General features: G+C 45.4%; 1 protein-coding gene across 5 annotated transcripts in view; it reads right to left on the reverse strand.

The window, feature by feature from the left end:
* The window catches only part of LOC112248704 (serine/threonine-protein phosphatase 2A 56 kDa regulatory subunit epsilon isoform), a 60828-nt gene that overhangs the window by 18181 nt on the left and 21364 nt on the right, over positions 1-21283 (reverse strand). For all 5 annotated transcript variants that reach the window (XM_024417956.2, XM_024417954.2, XM_024417958.2 and 2 more), the window contains exon 2: positions 4433-4629. In XM_024417956.2, the coding sequence (XP_024273724.1) occupies positions 4433-4629 (197 nt within the window). The remainder of the gene's footprint in view (positions 1-4432; positions 4630-21283) is intronic.

The following is a 21283-nucleotide window of genomic DNA, read 5'->3' on the forward strand; positions in this document are numbered from 1 at the left end:
AATACAGTATATAAATATGGGATAAGTAATGCAAGATACATAAACATAATTAAAGTGGCATTAATGAAGTGACTAGTGATCCATTTGTTAGAGTGGCTAATCATTTCAAGTCTATGTAGGAAGCAGCCTCTCTGTGTTAGTAATGGCTGTTTAACAGTCTGATGGCCTTCAGATAGAAGCTGTTTCTCAGTCTCTTTGATGCACCTGCACTGACCTCGCCTTCTGGATGATAGCGGGGTGAACAGGCAGTGGCTCAGGTGGTTGTTGTCCTTGATGATCTTTATGCCCTTCATCTGACATCAGGTGCTATAGGTGTCCTGGAGGGCAGGTAGTTTGCCCCTGGTGATGCCTTGTGCAGACCGCACCACCCTCTGGAGAGCAATAAGATAGTGGGCGGTGCAGTTGCCATACAGGAAGCTCTCAATTGTGCATCTGTAAAAGTTAGTGAGGGTTTTTGGGTGTCAAGACATTTCTTCAGCCTCCTGAGGTTGTATGTGTGGGTGGACTATTTCAGTTTGTCCGTGATGTGTACGCTGAGGAACTTAACTTTCCACTGCTGTCCCTTCGATGTGGATAGGGGGGTGCTCCCTCTGCTGTTTCCTGAAGTCCACAACCTTTGTTTTGTTGACGTTGAGTGAGGTTGTTTTCCTGACACCACACTCCGAGTGACCTCACCTCCTCCCTACAGTCTGTCTCGTCGTTGTTGGTGTTGAAGCCTTGTCACGAGAATGTTCAATCCCAATGATAATAACAATCAATCAAAAGCTTTGACCAATCCCCGAGGTCTGTAAAACCATGGGTTTAATAATAATTAGTCAAAGACTCAGCTTATGCAAAAGGTCAGTACAATTTATTCACGAGAACGTTCTGAAGTCCACAATACAAAGACATCCATTTTATAGCGGCGCACATACTTCCACAAACAGTAGATATCATACACACATACATACACATCCTACGCACATACTGTATCACTACCCAGCCGACAAAGATTATGGAGACCGTGAGAAGCACTCCCTGTCATAGCCCAAGATTAGGGAGGCCGTGAGAAGTACTCCCTGCCCTCTCCCAAATCTGTGGCCCCTAGCCAAGGTCGGCACTGAATTTTTCTCAGACAGTCTGTGTTTAAGATACTATTAACAATATATTGTACAGATATATTGTTTTACCGTAATTCTGACTAAAACTACACACATTATTAATTACAATTTTACTGACTATAATCAATTTCGTACAATTATATGGTTTCAGGGTGGAATATTCGAATCATTAATTTAAACAAATTCTATTATCAAGCCTACTACTGTGTCTGCAAACTTGATAATTGAGTTGGAGGCGTGCATGGCCACGCAGTCATGGGTGAACAGGGAGTACAGGAAAGGGCTTTAGCACACACCGTTGTGGGGCCTCAGTTGAGGGTCAGCGAAGTGGAGATGTTGTTTCCTACCTTCACCACCTGGGGGCGGCCCGTCATGAAGTCCAGGACCGAATCGCACAGGGCGGGGTTGAGACCCAGGGCCTCCAGCTTAATGATGAGCTTGGAGGGTACTATGGTGTTGAATGCTGAGCTGTAGTCAATGAACAGCTTTCTTACATAGGTATTCCTCTTGTCCAGATGGGATAGGGCAGTGTGATGGCGATTGCATCGTCTGTGGACCTATTGGGGTGGTATGCAAATTGCAGTGGGTCTAGGGTGGCAGGTAAGGTGTGAGCTGACGTCAATGAACAGCATTCCTACATAGGTATTGCTCTTGTCCAGATGGGATAGGACGGCGTGCAGTGTGATGGCTATTGCATCGTCTGTGGACCTATTGGGTTAGTGGGTCTAGGGTGGCAGGTAAGGTGGAGTTGAAATGATCCTTGACTAGTCTCTCAAAGCAATTTGTGATAACAGAAGTTAGTGCTACGAGGCAATAGTCATTCAGTTCAGTTACCTTTGCCTCCTTGGGTACATGAACAATGTTGGCCATCTTGAAGCATGTGGGGACAGCAGACTGGAATAGGGAGAGATTGAATGTCCATAAACACACCAGCCAGCTGGTCTGCGCATGCTCTGAGGACGCAGCTAGGGATGCCGTCTGGGCAGGCAGCCTTGCGAGAGTTAACATGTTTAAATGTCTTATTCACATCGGCCACGAAGGAGGAGAGCCCACAGTCCTTGGTAGCGGACCACTTCGGTGGCATGGTGTTATCCTCAAAGTGGGCAAAGTTGTTTAGTTTGTCTGGAAGCATGGCGGTGTCCGTGACGTGACTGATTTTCTTTTTGTAGTCCGTGATTGTCTGTAGACCCTGCCGTATACGTGTCTGAACCATTGAATTGCGACTCCACTTTGTCCCTATACTGACATTTCACTTGTTTGATTGCCTTGCGGAATGAATAACCACATTGTTTGTATTCGGCCATATTCCTGGTCGTCTTTCTTTTACATTTTTTCTTTTTACCCCTTTTTCTCCCCAATTTCGTGGTATCCAATTGTTTTTAGTAGCTACTATCTTGTCTCATCGCTACAACTCCCGTACGGGCTCGGGAGAGACGAAGGTTGAAAGTCATGCGTCCTCCGATACACAACCCAACCAAGCCGCACTGCTTCTTAACACAGCGCGAATCCAACCCGGAAGCCAGCCGCACCAATGTGTCGGAGGAAACACTGTGCACCTGGCAACCTTGGTTCGCGCGCACTGCGCCCGGCCCGCCACAGGAGTCGCTGGTGCGCGATGAGACAAGGACATCCCTACCAGCCAAGCCCTCCCTAACCCGGACGACGCTAGGCCAATTGTGCGTCGCCCCACGGACCTCCCGGTCACGGCCGGTTACGACAGAGCCTGGTCGCGAACCCAGAGTCTCTGATGGCACAGCTGGCGCTGCAGTACAGCGCCCTTAACCACTGCGCCACCTGGGAGGCCCTGGTCATCTTTCCATGGTTAAATGCGGTGGTTTGCCAATGCCACCATCTGTCCATGGTTTCTGGTTAGGGTAGATTTACTAGTCACAGTGGGTACAACATCTGATGCACTTCCTTAAACTCACTCACAGAATCAGCGTATAAATCTATTATTCTCTGAGGCTACCCGGGAACATATCCCAGTCCACGTGATCAAAACATTCTTGAAGCGTGGATTCTGATTGGTCAGACCAGCGTTGAATGGTCCTGGTCACAGGTGTGCATCCTGTTTGAGTTTCTGACTATAGGAGGGGAGAAGCAAAATGGAGTTGTGGTCAGATTTGCTGAACGGAGGGCGGGGGGAGGGCCTTGTATGCATCGCAGAAGTTAGAGTAGCATTGATCGTGTTTTGCCAGCCTGGGTACTACAATCAATATGCTGATAGAATTTAGGTAGCCTTGATCTCAAATTTTCTTTGTTAAAATCCCCAACTACAATAAATTAAACCTCAGGGTACATGGTTTCCAGTTTGCAGAGTCCAGTGGAGTTCCTTGAGGGCCGTCGTGGTATCGGCTTGAGGGGGATATACACGTCTGTGACAATAACCGACGAGAATTGTCTTGGGAGATAATGCGGTCGGCATTTGAGCGTAAGGAATTCTTGGTCAGGTGAACAAAAGGACTTGAGTTCCTGTATGTTACAATTACACCATGAGTCGTTAATTATCCCGGTGGCTGTACAGACTCCCGACAGCATGTCCCCAGAAAGTATGTTACAGAGTATGTTACAATCCCGGATGTCTTTCTGGAAAGCAACCCTTGCCCTAATTTCCACTACCTTGTTATCTAGAGAGGGTACATTAGCGAGTAATATACTCGGAAGCGGTGGGTGGTGTGCGCGCCTCCGAAGTCTGACCAGAAGGACGCTCCGTCTACCTCTTCTGCGGCGACGTTGTTTTGGGTCAGCCTCTGGAATCAGTTAGAATGCTGTGGGTGGTTTGAACAAAAGATACGTTTTGGGAAAGTTGTATTCCTGGTATGTTGACGTCGCTCTGATATCCAATAGTTCTTCCCGGCTGTATGTAATAACACTTAAGATTATCTGGGCTAACAATTTAAGAAATACATAAACTAAATACTGCATAGTTTCCCAAGGACTAGAAGCGAGGTGACCCTCTCTGTCGGCACCATCTTCCCTTATAAGAGTCAACTGACTGATTTCCTTATGAACTAACTCAGTAAAATCTTTGAAATTGTTGCATGTTGCGTTTATTTTTCTTCGGTGTAGTTATCCTTTGTATATATTTGATGTTGAACTGACATCTATTCCGTATTATTTACTCCCAGAATCCTAGGCTAGCAACCATCATACCCGATTACATCCCTTTTCTAAATAAATGGTAAACTAGGAGATGGGTCCTAGTGTTCTTACAGACTACTCAGCTTCAGAGTAGTCTGTAAGAACCAGAAACCCTCCAGTATTTTACAAACTAAGATTGTAGCGTGGCTAGGAGTTAGTTTACTTTAAGGCACAATGTGTTGTGGCCTCACCATTTTGACAACCTCCGGGTAGGCCTGTTCTGTCAGGTAGCCCCTGCTGACGGTGACATAGTCCACCAGTTCGTTGAGCGTGGAGCGCTTGTACTCTTTCATCTTTAGGTCAGACAGCGTGTCCATGAAGTCAAAAACAGTACAGCACTGTTGCAGCTTCTTCAGGAACAGCTCCGGCTGCTCCGGCGCTGGCACGTCTACACACATAGGGAGAGAACGAGAAACGGTCAGTAGAGGCCTACTAGTATAGGGAGACTTCCAGTGGAGAGGGGGAGGACAACATTGGAGTAGAGATGGAGAGTGAATGAGGAAAGGAAAATGTGAATTTAAGGACCTTCACTTGTTAATTTTTTATATATTCACCCTGATGAACCAATCCAACTAACTCAGTCTTCCATGATTACGTAAGAGATGAGCTGCTATAGAGGCAACGGACCACACGCCACACGAACCTACAGGTCCCTCATTACTGCAGCATGTCACTGTAGTCAGATTACTGTGGATGTTGCTCACGCTGTTAACAGCGTAGTACAGGTAGAAGCGCAAAGACCATACATACAATACAAATCAGAGGAACCTGATCCAGACATGAAATCGCTTCCATCAGGGACCAGTTTGCACAAGATCTTAAATCCAGGCTATATGTACTTGTACTTACGGTATATCTATATAGTCAGTCAGTGCCTGCAGTTTAAACAGGTGGTATAAAAAGTGGATAAAAGTGACCTCACAGGCCATCCCTAAGACTAAGTATCTACACTAAACTATCTATGGTCTTCTCAGCCAAGCATCTGTCAACATGGCATAACACAGGGCAATACAGGTAACTGCCAAAATAAAGGCAAACCCAACATAGTGCCTGAATAGGGTGTTGGGCCACCACAAGCCACCAGAACAGCTTCAATGTGCCTTGGCATAGATTCTAAGAGTGTCTGGAACTCTATTGGAGGGATGTGACACCATTATTCAATGGGAAATTCCATAATTTGGTGTTTTGTTGATGGTGGTGGACGCTCCAGAATCTCCCATGTGTTCAATTGGGTTGATCTGGTGACTAACACACCCCTTTAAAGCCCCTATGCTCCTTTCAAGACCCCTCTTTCAAAGTCACGAGATCTCTTCTAGACACGGTTGCCAAAATAATGGGCAACTGGGCATTTTTTACATGGCCCTAAACATGATGGGATGTTACTTGCTTAATTAACTCAGGAACCACACCAACTGCACCATGCTGCAGCTCCTTACCAAGAAGGGCCGAGAGCCCAGGGACCAAGATGTGGCCATCATAGAGGAAGGCCACACGCCCATCAAGACTGTGCGTTAGTGTGCACGAGCATTCTTATAACCCTAACATTTCTCCTATTATTGATCCTTTGCTCTCTCATGATTGGCTCACGGTCTGCTTCACTCGGTCTGATTGGTCTAGAGAAGGTCCAGTTGGTCCTGATTGACACGCTGATGTCACTGGCTGCCATAGAGACTGTTGGCAAGGTGAAGAGGGCAACGGAGGCAGAGCAGATGGGGGGGGGGGCTCCATGGAATAACACCCTCTTTTGGGTTAACCAGGTAAGACCAGAGCACAACCAGGTTATTCTAGAACACAACTAGAACATTCTAGTACATGAACTGGTCATTGTAAATTACGACCATCGTACTGTTAACAACGTGATCGTCTCACTCTCTATCTGCAGTTAAATCAGAAGTTGAGAGCGAGCACTGAGGATGAGGCGGCTCCAACCTGCACAGACCTACAGCCTGTTAAACCAACAGTTACGAGTACACACACACACACACACTAAAGGTTGAATAGCAAAAACCCGGATACTGAGATTTACCGGTCAAAACCAGTCCCTTTTCCCAGGATAAATAACTGCGAGAAACCCATAAATAATTAGTCATACCGAGCAAAAATAAATGCAAGAACTAACTTTAGAGTTACAGTTCATATAAGGAAATCAATTGAAATAAATTAATTAGACCCTTATCTATGGATGTCACATGACCCCCCAAAAGGGCTTTATTACAAGCAGAAATACTCCTCAGTTTCATAAGCTGCCCGGGTGGCTGGTCTCAGACAATCCCGCAGGTGAAGAAGTCGGATGTGGAGGTCCCTGGGCTGGTGTGGTTACACATGGTCTGCAATTGTGAGGCCGGTTGGAAGTACTGACACATTCTCTAATAAGACGTTGGACGCGGCTTATGGAAAATAAATTACCATTAAATTCTCTGGTAAGAGCTGTGGTGGACATTCCTGTAATCAGCATGCCAACTGCACGCTCTCTCAAAACTTTAAACATCTGTGGCATTGTGTTGTGTAACAAAACTGCACATTTTAGAGTGGCCTTTTATTGTCCCCTGTGCAATGATCCTGCTGTCAAATCAAGCTTCTTGATATGTCTCACTTGTCAGGTGGATGGATTATCTTGACAAAGGAGAAACGCTCACTAACAGGGATGTAAACAAATTTGCAAAAAATGAAATACTTTTTCTGCATATGGAACATTTTGAGCTCTTATTTCAGCTCATGAAACCAACACTTATGTTGCGTTTATATTTTTGTTCAGGATATAAGAACAGCATGGCGTGAAATGATATGAAATGTTTAAATATGGCTTCTCTGCGGCCTTTGTATGATGAACCATCAAAGCTCAGGGTGGGAACAGACAGCCCATCTCAAATTGGAGCGCAGTTCACAGTGCATGTAGATCTATCATATCATGGTAACTTTTTTTTCTTGTCATAGTTAGGCCTACATTTGCTGCAGCATAGTCTATAATATAAAGACCGAATGCGTGTCTAATTTACCCATCTCAATCTGGCTTGAGCAGTCACTTTATTTTTGAACACAGCCTCACTCGAATATCGTTGCTTTAAAATCGGTGCACGCACAAGCACTCCCCCTCAATTCCATTCAGACAACAAAATAGACAATCCTGCTCTAGATTCAGTGTCAAACGTTTAGACACTACTCATTCAAGGGTTTCTTTATTTGTATTTTTTAACATATGGAATGTAGTAACTAAAAAAGTGGTAAACAAATCTAAAAATATTTTATATTTGAGATTCTTCAAAGTAGCCACCCTTTGCCTTAATGATAGCTTTTCACACACTTTGCATTCTCCCAACCAGCTTCATGAGGAATGCTTTTCCAACCTTATTGAAGGACTTCATACATATGCTGAGCACTTGTTGGCTTCTTTTCCTTCACTCTGCAGTCCAACTCATCACAAACCAAAGCACCCCCACACTTCTTCATCCATGCTTCACAGTGGGAACCACATATGCGGCGATCATCCATTCACCTACTCTGCATCAAAGACACAGCAGTTGGAAACAAATAGCTCTCAAATTTGGATTCATCAGACCAAAAGACAGATTTCCACCAGTCTAATGTCCATTGCTCGTGTTTCTTGGCCCAAGCAAGTCTTCTCATTATTGGTGTCCTTTTGTTTTTTTTTGCAGCAATTCGACCATGAAGGCCTGATTCACGCAGTCTCTTCTGAACAGTTGATGTTGAGATGTCTGTTACTTGAACTCTGAAGGATTTATTTGGCCTGCAATTAATTCTAATGAACTTGTCCTCTGCAGCAGGGGTAACGCTGGGTGTTCCTTTCCTGTGGCAGTCCTCATGAGAGCCAGTTTCATCATTGCGCTTCGTTTTTTCGACTGCACTTGAAGAAAATGTCACATTTTCTGGATTGACTAACCTTCATGTCTTAAAGTAAAGGACTGTTGTTTCTCTTTGCTTATTTGAGCTGTTCTTGCCATAATATAGACTTGGTCTTTTACCAAATAGGGCCATCTTCTATATACCACCCCTACATTCTTACAACACAACTGATTGGCTCAAACGCTTTAAGGAAAGAAAGAAATCCCAAATTAACAAGGCACACCTGTTAATTGAATGCCAAGAGTGTGCAAAGCTGTCATCAAGGCAAAGGGCAGCTACTTTGAAGAATCTCAAATATAAAATATATTTAGATTTGTTTAACACGTTGTTACTACATGATTCCATGTTTTATTTCATAGTTGATGTCTTCACTATTATAATTTAAAAAATGAATGAGTAGGTGTGTCCAAACTTTTGACTGGCACTGTGTGTATATAGAATATTTTTAGATTGATGTCCTGGCCTACCTCTTTCAGGTAATACATTCAACGCAGTATAAGCCTCATATTTAGCTAATTAAAGATGGGGTATGCATAAAAATCAAACATTGCCTCTTGCGTAATACGCCCATACCTGTGCTCCACTGGCCTCTCTCCTTAAAAAAAACACTCCTTAGCTTTTGGAGTCCCATGCATGAAAAGTTAGACTAGAATAGCATCTCTGGACATAAAAAAAAAAAAAAAAAGTATTTCTTAGACTATTTGAAGAGGTACCCAAGCTCTTGTTTGTGGAATTTTAAATATAGCAGCCAATAGAAATCACGGGCAGTTTGAAAGAAGAGCGAACTCGCACTGGCAGTAGGCTATAGCAGTTAATTTCAGACCCATAACCATTCAATCTTCGTGAAGAGAAGTGAAAGCCTTCTGCATCTAATTCTAGTACTATAATATGGATGTCATTAGAATGATTAAGGACAAACTTGATATAATTTAACAGTTGAAAGCGAGGAAGGAATGAAGCAACAAGAGAGAGCAAAAGAGCCAAATAGGCTTAACATTTGGAAAATATATCAGCCTATCAATTATACAAATAGGCCATATACTTCAACATGTCAATGTAATTCACTAGCCTATACTTGTAACTTTGTAGGCTGCATGTGCTGCATCAGAATCCCATGTTCTCTCCCTGCTTTATCATGGTTTCAACGCTGTGCGTAATTCCAGCCCATATAATTTAATGCAGTATTACAGTTCATGTGCAGTAGCCTATATCATATATGTATTGGATAACGGCAATCAGTTGGGCTTGGGCTCATTCAATATAGGGCTCAGGTCGCATCAGTTTTGAATTTACGATCAAAGTTCTAATCGAATCCAGACATAGGTCTATATATATGCTTTAGAATGACACTACTGGTTTTGGCGGGAAATACAGGGTTACCCGGGAGAAAGGTGATTTACTCTTGGGAGGGAACATTGTTTGTGAATATTTTACCACACACACTTCTAAAACATTTCTAAAACTCCCGCTTCTCCTCTCTCACAACCCTCGCTTCTGTATGGCAGTGTTCCATCCGCTGTTACTGGAAACTGGTCCCGGTAAGTGTGCCCCTTTTACCTGCATCTCAGCTGGTCGGCAAGTCAGCAGAGCTAAAAATTAACACAGGAGAGGCCAGGTCCACAGGAATCTGACTCGCTATACACATCCCTGTTTAAAGCAGCACAGATAACAGAGACCGTCAGGATGAGCGTGTGGTTAGGCAAGTCTAGTACAATGCCTGCTATTAGACCAGCCCCAGTGTTTGTGTCAGCTAAATGTTCCCTGTCCCATTCCTGGTTGATTAATGTAATTTGTGCGCCAGTCCAGCCAGTGATGGTCTTCCTCCATCCATCCAGCATCATCATGATATGGCCGGTGACACTTTCCTTCTTGAAAGTGCAACACTTGACTCCTGACATGCAAAACATTTTTGGGTGGACGAATGAAAAAAAATACCAAAAAGATAGTTTGACAAGACTTTCCCTTTAAAAGGAAGCAATTAACAGAGCATGTAATCGATCCAGGGAGGAGAGACAGCCCGGATCCACACACATGCACACCCTTCAAGACATGCCACTAGAGGTCTCTACAGTCCAGAACAGACTATGGGAGGCACACATTACTAGATAGAGTCATGACTACATGGAACTCTATTCCACATAACTCATGCCAGCAGTAGAATTAGATAAAAAAACAGATATAAATACGCCTTATGGCCTTGGCAGCAGCTAATGGGGATTCATAAAATACACACAAGCACACTCCGCAACTGCAGAGCTCTCCAGAGGGTTGTGCAGTTAGCACAACGCATCCCACAGGGGCACACTTCCTTCCCCCTTGGAAATCCACAGCACCTGGTGTCACAGGAAGGCCAAGAAGATCATCAAGGACCTCAGTCTTCCGAGCCACAGCCTCTTCACCCATCTAGAAGGCAGAGACAGTACAGGTACATAAAAGCTAGGATGGAGACACTGAAAAACAGTTTATATCTCAGGCCATCAGACTTAGTCACCACTAGCCAGCCTCCACCCAGTACCCTGCCCTGAATTTGTGTCACTGTTACTAGCCAGCTACCACCCGGTACTCAACCCTGCTGCCCTATGTACATAGTCATTGAACACTGGTCACTAATGTTTGCATACTGTTTTACCCACTACATGACCAAACGTATGTGGACACCTGCTCGAAGAACATTTATTTCCAAAATCACAGGCATTAATATGGAGTTGGTACCCCCTTAGCTGCTATAACAGAATCCACTCTTCTGTGAAGGCTTTCCACTAGATGTTAGAGCATTGCGAGATTTGCTTCCACTCAGCCACATGAGCAAAATCCCCCCCAAAATTGTTACATGCGGTGAATATAACAGGTTACCGTGAAATGCTTACTTAAAAGCCCTTAACTCCTAGTTTTCTTAAAATTGATTTGTTGGTTAACTTCTTCGATATAGGGGGCGCTCTTTTAATTTTTGGATTAAAAAACGTTCCCGTTTTAAACAAGATATGTCACGAAAAGATGCTCGACTATGCATATAATTAACAGCTTTGGAAAGAAAACTCTGACGTTTCCAAAACTGCAAAGATATTATCTGTGAGTGCCACAGAACTGATGCTACAGGCGAAACCAAGATGAAATTTCAAACAGGAAATGCCCCAGATTTTGAAGGCGCTGTGTTCCAATGTCTCCTTATATGGCTGTGAATGCGCCAGGAATGAGTTTACACTTTGTCGTTTCCGCAAGGTGTCTGCAGCATTGTGACGTATTGTGACGCATTGTGACGCAAGATTGACCATAAGAGACTACATTTACCAGGTGCTCGCTTGGTGTCCTCCGTCAAAATTATTGCTTAATCTCCAGCTGCGTGTATTTTTGCATTTGCTTCAGAGGAGAAACCAAACTGCCACGAATGATTTATCATCGAATAGATATGTGAAAAACACCTTGAGGATTGATTCTAAACAACGTTTGCCATGTTTCTGTCGATATTATAGAGTTAATTTGGAAAAAAGTTTGGCGTTATAATGACTGAATTTTCGGGGGTTTTTCTTAGCCAAACGTGATGAACAAAACGGAGCGATTTCTCCTACACAAATAATCTTTTAGGAAAAACTGAACATTTGCTATCTAACTGAGAGTCTCCTCATTGAAAACATCCGAAGTTCTTCAAAAAGGTAAATTATTTTATTTGAATGCTTTTCTTGTTTTTGTGAAAATGTTGCCTGCTGAATGCTAGGCTTAATGCTATGCTATCTATCAATACTCTTACACAAATGCTTGTGTAGCTATGGTTGAAAAGCATATTTTGAAAATCTGAGATTACAGTGTTGTTAACAAAAGGCTAAGCTTGTGAGTGAATATATTTCTTTCATTTCATTTGCGATTTTCATGAATAGTTAACGTTGCGTTATGGTAATGAGCTTGAGGCTTTGATTAAGCTCCCGGATACAGGATTGCTCGAAGCAAGAAGTTAAGAAAAAAATATTTACTAAATAAAGTAAAAAAGAGCAACAATAATGAGGCTATATACAGGGGGGGTACCGGTACCGAGTCAATGTGCGGGGGTACAGGTTAGTCGAGGTAATATGTACACGTAGGTAGGGGTAAAGTAACTATGCATAGATACAACAGCGATTAGCAGCAGCGTTAAAAAAGTGGGGAGGGGAAACGTAAAAGGTCTGGGTAGGCATTTGATTACATGTTCAGCAGTTCTATGGCTTGAGGATAGAAGCTGTTAAGAAGCCTTTTGGACCTTAACTTGGCACTCCGGTACCACTTGTCGTGCGATAGCAGAGAGAACAGTCTAGGACTAGGGTGGCTGGAGTCTGACAATTTTTAGGGCCTTCCTCTGACACTGCCTGGTATAGAGGGCCTGGATCGCAGGAAGCTTGGCCCCAGTTACGTACAGAGTCGTAACCACTACCCTCTGTAGCACCCTGCGGTCGGAGGCCAAGCAGTTGCCATACCAGGTGGTGATGCAACCAGTCTGGATGTTTTCGATGGTGCAGCTGAAGAACAATAAGGATATGAGCACCCATGCCAAATCTTTCCACGATCCTGAGGGGGAATAGGCATTGTCGTGCCCTCTTCACAACTTTCTTGGTGTGTTTGGACCATGTCGGTGATGTGGACACCAAGGAACTTAAAGATCAACCTGCTCCACTACAGCTCCGTTGATGAGAATGGGGGTGCGCTCGGCACTCCTTTTCCTGTAGTCCACGATCATCTCGGCCACGCAGCCATGGGTGAACAGGGAGTACAGGAAGAGACTAAGCACGCACCCATGGAGACCCCCACGTTGAGGATGAGCATGGCAGATGTGTTGCCTACCCTTACCACCTGGTGTCAGACCGTCAGGAAGTCCAGGATCCAGTTGCAGAGGGAAGTGTTTAGTCCCAGGGTCCTTAGCTTAATAATGACATTTGTGGGTACAATGGTGAAGGCTGCGCTGCAGTCAATGAACATAATTCTCACGTGTTCCTTTTGTCCAGGTGGGAAAGGGCAGTTTTGAGTGCAATAGATATTCTGTCAACTGTGGATCTGTTGGGGTGGTATGCAAATTGGAATGGGTCTAGGGTTTTGGTAATAATGGTGTTGATGTGAGCCATGACCATGATGTGAGCCATGGCTACAGACATGAGTACTACGGTTGAGTAGTGATTTAGGCAGATGACCTTGGTGTTCTAGGGCACAGGGTCTATGGTGGTCTGCTTGAAACATTAGGTATTACAAACTCAGAAAGGGAGAGGTTGAAAACGTCAGTGAAGACACTTGCCAGTTGGACAGCGCATGCTCGCAGTACACGTCCTGGTAATCCGTCTGGCCCTGCGGCCTTGTGAATGTTGACCTGTTTAATGGTCTTACATCAGCTATGGAAAGAGTGATCACACAGTTGTCCGGAACAGCTGATGCTCTCATGCATGCTTCAGTGTTGCTTGCCTTGAAGCATGCATAGAAGTCATTTAGCTCATCTGGTAGGCTTGTGTCACTAGGTAGCTCGCGGCTGTGCTTCACATTGTTGTCCGTAATAGTTTGCAAGCCCTGCCACATCCGACAAGCGTCGGAGCCATTGTAGTAGGATTCAATCTTAGTCCTGTATTTACACTTTGCCTGTTTGATGGTATGTCTGAGGGCATAGCGGAATTTCTAATAAGCATCCGGGCTAGAGCCCCACTCTTTCAAAGCGGCAGCTCTACCCTTTAGCTCAGTGCAGATGTTGCCTGTTATCCATGGCTTCTGGTCAAGGTATGTACGTACGGTGACTGTGGGGACAACGTCATCGATGCACTTATTGTTGAAGCCGGTGACTGATGTGGTGTACTCCTCAATGCAAACAATGTGAAATAACATAAAGTGACACAATTAGGAGCCCGTAAAATGGCAGTCATCTCCTCCGGTGCCATTCTGTCAGGACGGGCACTGATGTTGGGGGATTAGGCTTGCAGTTGGCATTCAAATAAAATATTATTGTCACATAACATATTTAGGAGATGTTATTGCAGGTGTAGGAAAATGCTTGTGTTCCTAGCTCCAACAGTGGATCTAACAATTTACAACAAAATACAAATCTAAAAGAATGAAATTAAGAAATTTCGGAGTGGTATTGACCAAAATACAGTATAATACAGTATATACTTATGAAATAATTAAAACTATGTAAACATTAAAGTGACCAGCGATTCCATGTCTATATAGATATGGCAGCAGCCTCTAGGGTGCAGTGTTGAGTAACCTGGTGGAAGCCAGCTAGGGATGGCTTTTTAACAGTATGTTGGCCTTGATAGACTAAAACAGCTTCTTAGTCCCAGCTTTGATGCACATGTACTTAACTCACATTCTGGGTGACAGCAGGGTGAACAAGCCGTTGCTCGAGTGGTTGATGTCCTTGCCGATCTTCTTGCCTTCCTGTGACATCCAGGTGCTGTAGGTGTCCTGGAGGGCAGGTTGTTTGTCCCCGATGATGCGTTGGGCGCAACACCCTCTGTAGAGTCCTGCGTTCAATGATACCGAATTCCTAGCTGCAGACTAGTAATTAATATCAAAGACTTGTTCTTATTCTGTCGGTATCGATAGTCTAAGAGTTTAACTTCTTGACGCTACCCATCCCTTTAGCAGGATAATTGTCATCAACAACCGCTGAATTGCATAGCGCCACATTCAAATATTAATCCACCTGTCGTCTCAGATTTTGAAAATATGCTTTACATCGAAAGCAATCCAAGAGTGTGTAAATTTGTCGATTACTAGACAAAACATTATGAACACCTAGCATCAAAGTAGCTTGGTCACAAAAATCAGAAAAGCAATAAATTAAATTGCTTACCTTTGATTATCTTCGGAAGTTATCACTCACGAGACTCCCAGTTACACAATAAATATTCCTTTTGTTCCATAAAGATTATTTTTATATCCAAAATACCTCAGTTTGTTTGGCGCGTTATATTCAGAAATCCACAGGCTTGAGCGGTCACGACAACGCAGACGAAAATTCCAAATAGTATCCGTAATGTCCACAGAAACATGTCAAATGTTTTAAATCAATCCACAGGTTGTTTATAAAATATATAAATCGATAATATATCAACTGGCACGGTCTCTTTTTCAGTAGGAGAGGGAGAGACTATGGCTGCCCCAATGTGTTACGCAAGCAAAACTCGTGCGAACACCCAGCTATCCACCAACGCGATGTTATCTTTCTTGCTCATTTTTCAAAATAAAAGCCTGAAACTATGTCTAAAGACTGTTGACACCTTGAGGAAGCGATAGGAAAAGGAATCTGGTTGATATCCCTTTAAATGGAGCGAAGGCAGGCTATGGAACATGGAGCTTACAAAAATAGAAGCCACTTTCTGGTTTGATTTTCCTCAGGTTTCGCCTGCAATATCAGTTCTGTTATACTCACAAACAATATTTAGACAGTTTTGGAAACTTTAGAGTGTTTGCTATCCCAATCTGTCAATTATATGCATATTCTAGCATATGGGCCTGAGAAATAGGCCGTTTACTTTGGGAATGTTATTTTTTCAAACATAAATAGTGCCCCCACAGCAGTGGTTAAGCTGTGGCATCAGAGCCTCCGGGTTCACGCCCAGGCTCTGCCGTAACCGGATGCGACCGGGAGGTCCGTGGGGCGACGCACAATTGGCCTAGCGTCGTCCGGGTTAGGGAGGGCTTGGCCGGTAGAGATGTCCTTGTCTCATCGCGCACAAGCGACATATGTGGCGGGCCAGGCGCAGTGCGCGCTAACCATGGTTGCCAAGTGCACAGAGTTTCCGCCGACACATTGGTGCAGCTGGCTTCCGGGTTGGATGTGCGCTGTGTTAAGAAGCAGTGCGGCTTGGTTGGGTTTTGTATATAAATTGTATTTTTTATTTTTTTACAAGTGCCCCCTAGCTGAAAGAGGCTAAGTAAGTTAATTTATTGATAAGGTGACGGGGAACCATATTTAGAAGCTTTCTGCCGTGTTTGAGAAGTCAAAGCCCCTGGGATGAGTTCTGTACCGCTGCCATCATGATTTCCTTTCCTTTCTCGCCACGGCCGGTCTGCTCCTCTCTTCTCCAAGCAGAGCAGGTAGGCCCCTTGCCCTACTGACTCCAGACTCAACACAGCCTATAACCTTAACATGCTGTTTCAGAGCCAGTACTGTTCTTCCTTCAGACAAGCATGTGTCCAAATTTTGTTCATTTGCACAATGTATCTGGTTCACTTTCATGTAAAACGTGTAAATATTTAGATGAACATAAGATTCAACAGACAAATTGAACAAGTTCCACAGACATGTGACTAACAAATTGAATCATGTGGATTTGAACAAAGGGGAGGGATGTCAAAATCAAAAGTCAGTATCTGACTGACATCAGATTGACATCTCACATCAGATTTGCCAGTTCTTGCTGTGAGATGTAACCCCACTCTTCCACCAAGTTCTCTGACATTTCTGGGGAGGAATGGCCCTATCCCTCAACCGCTGATCCAACAGGTCCCAGGCGTGCTCAATGGGATTGAGATCCGGGCTCTTTGCTGGCCATGGCACAACACTGACATTCCTGTCTTGCAGGAAATCATGCACAGAACAAGCAGTTTGGCCATGTCAGGATGAGCCTGCAGGAAGGGTACCACAGGGAGGAGAATGTCTTCCCTGTAACGCACAGCATTGAGATTGCTATGACAGCAAGCTCAGTCCGATGATGCCATGACACACCGCCCAGACCAAGACTGACCCTCCACCTCGATCCCACTCCAGAGTACAAGCGTCGGTGTAACGCTCATTCCTTCGATGATAAACGCCAATCCGACCATCACCCCTGGTGAGACAAAACCACGTCTCGACAGTGAAGAGCACTTTTTGCCAATCCTGTCTGGTCCATTGACGATGGGTTTGTGCCCATATGCGACGTTGTAGCCGGTGATGTCTGGTGAGGACCTGAATTACAACAGGTCTACACAAGCCCTCAGTCCAGCCGCTCTCAGCCTATTGCAGACAGTCTGAGCACTGATGGTGGGATTGTGCATTCCTGGTGTAACTCGGGCAGTTGTTGTTGCCATCCTGTACCTGTCCCACAGGTGTGATGTTCGGATGTACCGATCCTGTGCAGGTGTTGTTACACATGGTCTGACACTGCGAGGATGATCAGCTGGCCATCCTGTCTCCCTGTAGCGCGGTCTTAGGCGTCTCACAGTACGGACATTGCAATTTATTAACCTGGCCACATCTGCAGTCCTCATGCCTCCTTGCAGCATGCCTAAGGCACATTCACAAAGATGAGCAGAGACCCTGGGAATCTTTCTTTTGGTGTTTTTCAGTCAGTAGAAAGGCCTCTTTAGTGTCCTAAGTTTTTATAACTGTGACCTTAATGCCTACCGTCTAAGCTGCTAGAATCTTATTGACCGTTCCACAGGTGTATGTTCATTAATTGTTTATTGAACAAGCATAGGAAACCGTGTTTAAACCCTTTACAATGAAGATCTTAAGTTATTTGGATTTTTATGAATTATCTTTGAAAGACAGGGTCCTGAAAAAGCTATTTTATAGCTGAGCTTATGTATAACTTTATGAGCTGTATTGCCTGTCTTTGCAATTTGATGATTTTTTTGCACTCATTAGCACATTTAGATAGCAGCCTACATGGAATTGCACTATTAGTTGGTTTAATTTTGTTAGCATTCTGGTAACAGATGCCCAATGGTATTTTTTGCATTTTGTATTATGCCGGTCATATCGTATATCCCAGGATGAGAGGACGGTATTAAAACATATAAATAAATAATAAAATCAGGAAACCACCCAAACCTACTGCTCTACACCTTTTCTATTCATATACTTATTTTCCACCATAAAGTTGCAAATAAATTCATAAAAAATCCTACAATGTGATTTTCTGGATTTTTCCCCCTCATTTGGTCTGTCATAGTTGAAGTGTACCTATGATGAAAATTACAGGCCTCATCTTTTTAAGTGGGAGAACTTGCACAATTAGTGGCTGACTAAATACTTTTTTGCCCCACTGTACCTTCCATGTCTATACACTGTGGTGTACAACAGGTCAGTCACCAGGGGGAGACTCGTCGAGGGAGACTCGTCCAACCGTATGGACTAACATAGTGACGCCACAAGGGAGCTAGATGATGGTGGGTGCAGTACCAGAGTTGCCGGTACCTCTCCTAGTTGGACAGGAATGTCCGCTGTTCAAAGCCCTATGGGGGCAGGAGCTGAAGAAAAAGATATGAGTAAGCCTAAGAAGAAAGCAGGGACGACCCATCGCCTGAACGGCCCAGAAGCAATCGGTTGACCAACCTGTATCTACGGGTCCGGAGTCAGAAGGAGTCCAACCTCCCCCTCCTCGATTCCGAGGGGCCAGTCGAGACACCCGCTGGGGGCCAACTGAGGGGACAATTCGGATCTGAACTTGAAAGCCGCCGCAGCCCAAGGGATAGCAGTGGATGGACAGCTACTTCTGGGGGTGAGTGTCTGGCAATACCCCCATTTCCAAATCAAGAATAACCTTTTGTATCAGGTGTCGCACTAACAGGGGGAACTTCGAGGGTTTTTTGTTGCTGCCCCGACGGTACATGGGAACCGTTCTTCAGCTGCCCCACACCCACCTGTTGGGGGCGAACCTGGGAATGGAGAAGACCCGGGAAGGGATCGCCACCCGGTTACACAGACTACTGTCGCAGTGTCAACTCATTGCCCCAAAAGCACATATCCGAAACCCACTGGTCCACCTACCGATCATCGGGGTGCCCTTTGAATGTATCGCCATGGACATAGTGGGACCCCTGGTAAAAACAGCACGAGGACACCGGTGCATCCTGGTGATAGTAGATTATGCCACCAGGTATCCCGAGGCTATTCCCCTACGTGCGGCAGTATCCAAGGGAATCGCCCGGGAGCTGTTCCACCTCTTTAGCTGGGTGGGCATCCCGAACGAGATCCTGACAGACCAAGGTACTGAGTTTATGTCCCGCCTAATGAAAGATGTGTGTGCTCTCCTGCAGATCCGGACCTCTGTCTTTCAAATGCAGACGGATGGGCTCTTCGAGCAGTTCAATAAAAACGCTCAAACAAATGCTGCGGAAGGTCATCGAGCAGGGCGGGAAGAACTGGGACCAGATACTACCCACCTAATGTTCTCAATCCGAGAAGTACCCCAGCCCTCCACTGGGTTTTCCCCTATCGAACTCCTCTACGGGAGGAGGTCACGCGGCCTACTGGACCTCGCCAAGGAGGTGGGGGAAGCCCAACCAACCCCCTTACGCAGCATGGTAGGGCATGTGGAGACGATGAGGGAGCAGATGACAGTCTTTTGGCCAGTGGTAAGGGAACCTATGGAGAAGGCCCAACACGCCCAAGCCTACAATCGGGGAACCCAGCCCCGAGAATTCCAGGTGGGAGAAGGGTGTTGGTCTTAATCCCCACGGCCGAAAGTAAGTTCCTGGCAACATGGGACGGGCCATACGAGGTGACAGAGAAGCTGGGACCTGTCAATTACCGGGTACGGCAGCCAGGGAGACGGAAACCAACAGTTTTACCACGTGAACCTATTGAAGAAGTGGCACGAGAGGACAGCCTTGGGCGTGTTATGGTCGTGACCCAGGACGCCAACGGTACCAGTGGTGGTCCCGAGCAATGAGGACCTCAACCCGGCCCAGAAGCAAGCGCTCAGGGAGCTCATAGATCGGAACATGGCGGTTCTCTCCGAGAAGCCCGGGCCCGGGGAAACGGCACAAAAACGTCCATATCGGATTCCAGAGGCCCAAAGGAAGGCCGTGAAACAAGAAGTGGAGGCTATGCTAAGGATGGGGGTAGATGAAGAGTCCCACAGTGCATGGGGCAGCCCCATCGTGTTGGTGCCCAAACCGGATGGTAGCCTGAGCTTCTGTAATGAATTCCGGGGTGTGAACGACATCAGCTTGTTCAACACCTACCCCATGCCAATGGTGGATGAACTCATCGACCGATTGGGAAAGGCCCGGTACATGACCAAAGGATATTGGCAGGTACCGTTGACAGACTCCTCCCGGGAGAAGAGAGCGTTTCCGACACCAGACGGACTATATCAGTACCAGGTGCTCCAGTTCGGTCTCCACAGAGCCCCACCCACATTCCAGCGCCTGATGGACAAAGTACTTCGACCCCACCAGTAGTACGCAGCGGTCTACTTGTATATCATCATCATCCACAGCCAAGGTTGGGAAGAGCACCTGACGCACCTCCAGGTGGTGTTGGACGAGCTCAGGCAAGCCGGGTTGGCAGCGAACCCCAAGAAATGCAAACTAGGGTTCAAGGAAGTAGAGTACCTGGGGTATTTGATCGGACGGGGGAACGTCCCTTCTTGTCCCTTCAACGCTTCTCTTTTTCTGTTGTGCACAGGTCAGGGGCGAAGCTTGGAAACGCGGATTACCTGTCGAGAACGGAGACACGTCGCACCGACGACAGCCCCCTCCCCGACTGGTCGAGGCCTGGTGGCAGACGGAGTCTACATCACGAAGCAATGGCTCCCTCTGTTGGACGTGCCAGGTCTTGACGGGCTCTCCGGCCAGGACTAATTGGGTCTGATCGTGGTTGGTGGGTAATCAAGGGCTGATTGCTCACCAGCTGTACCAGTCCCATAAAGCTGGCAGAAGGGGAAGGACTGGGGGAAGAAAGGTGACTTCCATATAGTTGGAGACGGTGCCCGAGCTAACAGGAGGGAGTTCAGTTTTTATGCCCGACAGGATACAGCAAGACCCAGAGCCCAGAAGACGGTATCCCAGAGAGGGTCTCATGGGGGAGACCTATCCAAGGTAAGCAACTAGATTTGGCCTTGTTTTAGGTCATTGTCCGGCTGAAAGATGAATTCATCTCCCAGTGTCTGGTGGAAAGCAGACAACCAGGTTTACGTCTAGGATTTTGCCTGTGCTTAGCTCAAGTGTTTTTTTTATCCCGAAAAAAAAGAAATAAACTCCAACCCTTAACGATTACAAGCATACCCATGACATGATGCAGCCACCACTATGCTTGAAAATATAGAGAGTAGAACTCCGTAATGGTGTTGTATTTGGCCCAAACATAACACTTTGTATTCAGGACAAAGAAATGTATTGCTTTACCACATTTTATGCAGTATTACTTTAGTGAATTGTTGCAAACAAGATGCATGTTTTGGAATATTTGTAGTCTGTACAGGCTTCCTTTTCACTCTGTTGACTCCTGACTTTTCATA

This window comes from Oncorhynchus tshawytscha, linkage group LG08 (assembly GCF_018296145.1).
Source record: "Oncorhynchus tshawytscha isolate Ot180627B linkage group LG08, Otsh_v2.0, whole genome shotgun sequence".
In the NCBI taxonomy this organism is placed as follows: Eukaryota; Metazoa; Chordata; class Actinopteri; order Salmoniformes; family Salmonidae; genus Oncorhynchus; species Oncorhynchus tshawytscha.